The sequence below is a fragment of the Limulus polyphemus genome, unplaced genomic scaffold (genome assembly GCF_000517525.1).
Source record: "Limulus polyphemus unplaced genomic scaffold, Limulus_polyphemus-2.1.2 Scaffold12554, whole genome shotgun sequence".
In the NCBI taxonomy this organism is placed as follows: Eukaryota; Metazoa; Arthropoda; class Merostomata; order Xiphosura; family Limulidae; genus Limulus; species Limulus polyphemus.
In genome coordinates, this window is record NW_013678164.1 from 7,036 (window position 1) to 11,308 (window position 4,273).

General features: G+C 36.3%; 1 protein-coding gene across 1 annotated transcript in view; it reads left to right on the plus strand.

Moving 5' to 3' along the window:
- LOC106477017 (lysosomal alpha-glucosidase-like) overlaps positions 1–3,520 on the plus strand; it is a gene marked incomplete at its 3' end in the record, with an annotated part of 6,916 nt that extends 3,396 nt beyond the window's left edge. The window contains exons 4-5 of the mRNA XM_022380737.1: positions 1,843–1,974; positions 3,410–3,520. Of these exons, the coding sequence (XP_022236445.1) occupies positions 1,843–1,974; positions 3,410–3,520 (243 nt within the window). The remainder of the gene's footprint in view (positions 1–1,842; positions 1,975–3,409) is intronic.
- Between the last annotated feature and the right edge of the window lie 753 nt (positions 3,521–4,273).

Below are 4,273 nucleotides of genomic sequence, written 5' to 3' on the forward strand. Positions count from 1 at the left end.
GTAACACGTCATGAGATTCTCGAAGAATCTTGACTTTTCCTGGCAACTCTAGTCTTTTCTAGGCGCCCTCTATTTTAGTATATAAGCCCGGCAAATAAAGCGGAGATAATGACAGATAGGGAGATATAGAGACAGATAATTGAGTCAAGTGAGCGGTAGTGACGATAATATAAAGTGTGTGTTTTGTTATCGAGATTGCAAACGTATTGACTGTGGAAATTCTGTGTATTATAAAGTTATATCGAGAAAGAATAAACTAGTTTTAATTAAGAAAGGACTCGTATCGCTGAAGTTTCTCGTAATGAATTTCTACGGGAAATTAACAAACGACCAGAGACGTAACAATATTTTAGGGTGATATGATATTGTTTCAACTGGGAATATGTCATATCGGTAGAACTTCAGGCAGAGTAGACATAGTGAGTTTGAAATTTTTAATGGGCTGCAATTACTTATTAAAAGAAATAACATTTCAGCCTCTATACTGAGACCTTCTTCAGGTACAAAGGCCTCAGTATAGAAGCCGAAACGTTGCGTCCTTTTCTTTCAACAGGCAGTTGTAGTCCATAAAAGTTTTTATAGGCTAATGTAGTTAAGAAGGTAATCTAATAACATTGTGGGGTGCATAAAACAAACTTTTTATTTTAACTTTATAAGAGATTATTTTATAAAGATGTTTAAGATTGAGTGGTCAGTCTTCGCGCGTTAACTCGTATCATTTAAAGTCAAAGTTAAACATTTAACTTTCTGGCAATTAGGGCAATAGAACAACCCTATTAAACACATCGATATTTGTCTCGTTTTTTTTAAATATATAAACAAGCGGGAATCCTCAATAACCGCGGCTGTAATTAGATCTCAAATCGGTCAAGGGATAGATCTACGAGTTAAAAGTTTGTACTTGAAAAACTCAGAGCCATTGTATGAGCCGTTATGCCGCGGCTGAAAATAGTTTACAGTTATTATTCAAGGTTCTTTTTTGTAATTAGTTCCTTTTTTGATGAGAATAATGTATCACATAATTATAGGGTAGTTCGATAACATTTTTTCAAAGACGACACTTTAATTATGCAAATATGATTACACTTCTTGACAGAAGTATTGGAATTCGTAATTATATTTGTTTGTTGTTTCCCACTAATTCAGCGGTAAGCTTGAGGACTGAGATTCGGGACTAGATCCCAGAACTAGACACAACTAACAAATAAACAAGAGTTTTTATATTCACACTGATAATTTAAAATTCACGAGTTAGTTTCGTATTCCATGGAACAAGTAATTAGAACCAAACAAACAAGTGTTTTTATATTCACACTGATAATTTAAAATTCACGAGTTAGTTTCGTATTCCATGGAACAAGTAATTAGAACCAAACAAACAAGTGTTTTTATATTCACACTGATAATTTAAAATTCACGAGTTAGTTTCGTATTCCATGGAACAAGTAATTAGAACCAAACAAACAAGTGTTTTGATATTCGCACTGATAATTTAAAATTCACATTTTAATTTCGTATTCGTTGATACAAATTGTTTGAATCAAAGAAGCAAGCGTTTTTAAATGCACACTGATAGCTAAAAATTCGCATGTTAGTTTTGTATTCCCTGGCCCCAAACAAACAAGCGTTGCGATATCCACAATGATTGTTAATAATTCATTTATTAGTTTCGTATTCCGTGGAGTAAAATGTCTGGAAAAAATTATGTAGACTCACGGAAATTTAACTTGAATGTATAGTATTATTTTATCGGATTTCTCTGTGTTTAAAAAATTAACAGCACTAATTAAATAAGTTTTTATCATCTTGATTATTTTTAATTATATCCATTTTCTTTGCCAGGATGTCCAGTTTTTTGACATTGATTACATGGAAGAGAAAAAGGATTTTACTTTAGACGAAAATAACTTTGAGAATTTACCTAATTTCATTAACGATTTTCAAAAGAATGGAAGAAAAGTAGTCATTATTTTGGTAAGATTATTTTGATAATCATATATGCACATATATGTATATTACCTGTTATTATCTTGTTATTCCTTTTACACCTATCACTCATTTTTTTCAATATTATCCCCATGTAGCATAATTCCATTCTAGTTTCACCGGGCACTGGGCAGTGAAAGTGGGTTTTCTCGGGGTACCCCCCATCCCTCACCCCTCCATCAAATTCTACAGGCATAGGATTTATAGATCCCCGCCTCCTTGAAGGATCGTAAATCCGATAGGGGGCCTTTGGTTTCGAGTTCGAGTATTATAAGAAGGAATTCGTTTTATGCGTGTATTCACACCTTCTTCGGCTTTCTTATATTTCAACCTCTGCAATCACGTACCGGTCAATTCAACATCCTTTCAATGATGCTCAAATTTCACGATTTTCTAAGTATATCCGTACTCTGTTACCGTGTGTGAGGCGAAGAGAAAGATCCGTTTCTCGACCTTAAACCGAAAAAAATCTACCGAGAAGAAGCGAAACGAAATTACTTTTGTAACAGTTATTTATGAGAATTTAGCCCCTCCCCCCAGTGTCACAGCGGTATGTCCTACGGACTTACAACGCTAGAATCCGGGTTTCGACACCCGTGGCAGTCAGAGCACAGGTAGCCCATTTTATAGCTTTGTGCTTAATTACAAACAAACAAACAAAACTCCCAGTGGCACAGCGGTATGTCTGCGGACTTACAACGCTAGAATCCGGGTTTCAATACCTGTGGTTGGCAGAGCACAGATAGCCCATTTTATAGCTTTGTGCTTAATTACAAACAAACAAACAAAACCCCCCAGTGGCACAGTGGTATGTCTGCGGAGTTACAACGCTAGAATCCGGGTTTCGATACCCGTGGTTGGCAGAGCACAGGTAGCCCATTTTATAGCTTTATGCTTAATTACAAACAAACAAAACCCCCCAGTGGCACAATGGTATGTCTGCGGACTTACAACGCTAGAATCCGGGTTTCGATACCCGTGGTTGGCAGGGCACAGGTAGTCCATTGTGTAGCTTTGTGCCTATTTACAAACAAACAAACATGAGAATTTAACACATTCGAGGAGTTTAAAATTAAGTATTTTAATTCTACTTTCAAAACTTGCTTTGAATTAAATGATATATTTTGTAACGTTCACCAACTATAACATTTTAGTTCTCACAACAAGGGGTACATCTTCTTTTAACCTCTGCCCTTAATTTCATTGACAGGTTTACGGACAAGTAACTATGAAAATATCGCCAACAGCGACAGTGCCGAACTGACGAAACACTGCATTATAATCATTAATGTGAGAACATAAGAACGATTTATTTAATTAGCTATGTTCAGTTCTCGTGAGAAGTTAGATAGCTTACTTCGATCACAAGTTAGTATTAATGTTTGATTAACGTACATCAACTTTTCTTTCTCGATACTTTCAGGATCCAGCCATTCCTAGTAATCTTAGTTTGAAGGGAAAGTATCCCCCTCTCGATGATGGATTATCAGAGGATATATTTATAAAACTGAATGGTTCGATACTGGAGGGAGAGGTAACTCTTTTTTTTTTGTATTATTATTAGAAAAATGTTTTGTTTATTTTGAACACGGTTAGTTAGGGGGTACTTTTATTTGAGATTCAGGGGACTAAGTCCCCTGGATGGTCCTGAGATTTTTACAGGTTAAAATGTTAGAATCATTCTGTTTGCAGAGCATTTACTCTGGTTATTTCTTCTACTACTTAATACATATGGTGGGCAGAGCACAGATAGCCCATTGTATAGCTTTGTGCTTAATTACAAACAAACAAACAAAAAACCCCAGTGGCACAGCGGTATGTCTGCGGAGTTACAACGCTGGAATCCTGGTTTCGATACCCGTGGTGGGCAGAGCACAGATAGCCCATTGGATAGCTTTGTGCTTAATCACAAACAAACAAACAAAAAACCCCAGTGGCACAGCGGTATGTCTGCGGAGTTACAACGCTGGAATCCGGGTTTCGATACCCGTGGTGGTCAGAGCACAGATAGCCCATTGGATAGCTTTGTGCTTAATTACAAACAAACAAACAAACAAATACTCAATTTTTTGGCCAATGTTTTCACGCTGAGAGTTGTAATAGGCCAAAAACGTATCATTACTCAGTATAACACAGTAGGTGGACCATGATGGTAGTGAACGGTTAAAAACGAATCGGTCATTTGAAGGTTAACGAAACATTTGTGTTTTGTTTGTTTTCACCACCACATTTTATTTGGTCTTCAAAGTTTCGCTCGTTTGGGTTTAGTAAACGTACAGCAATGGCG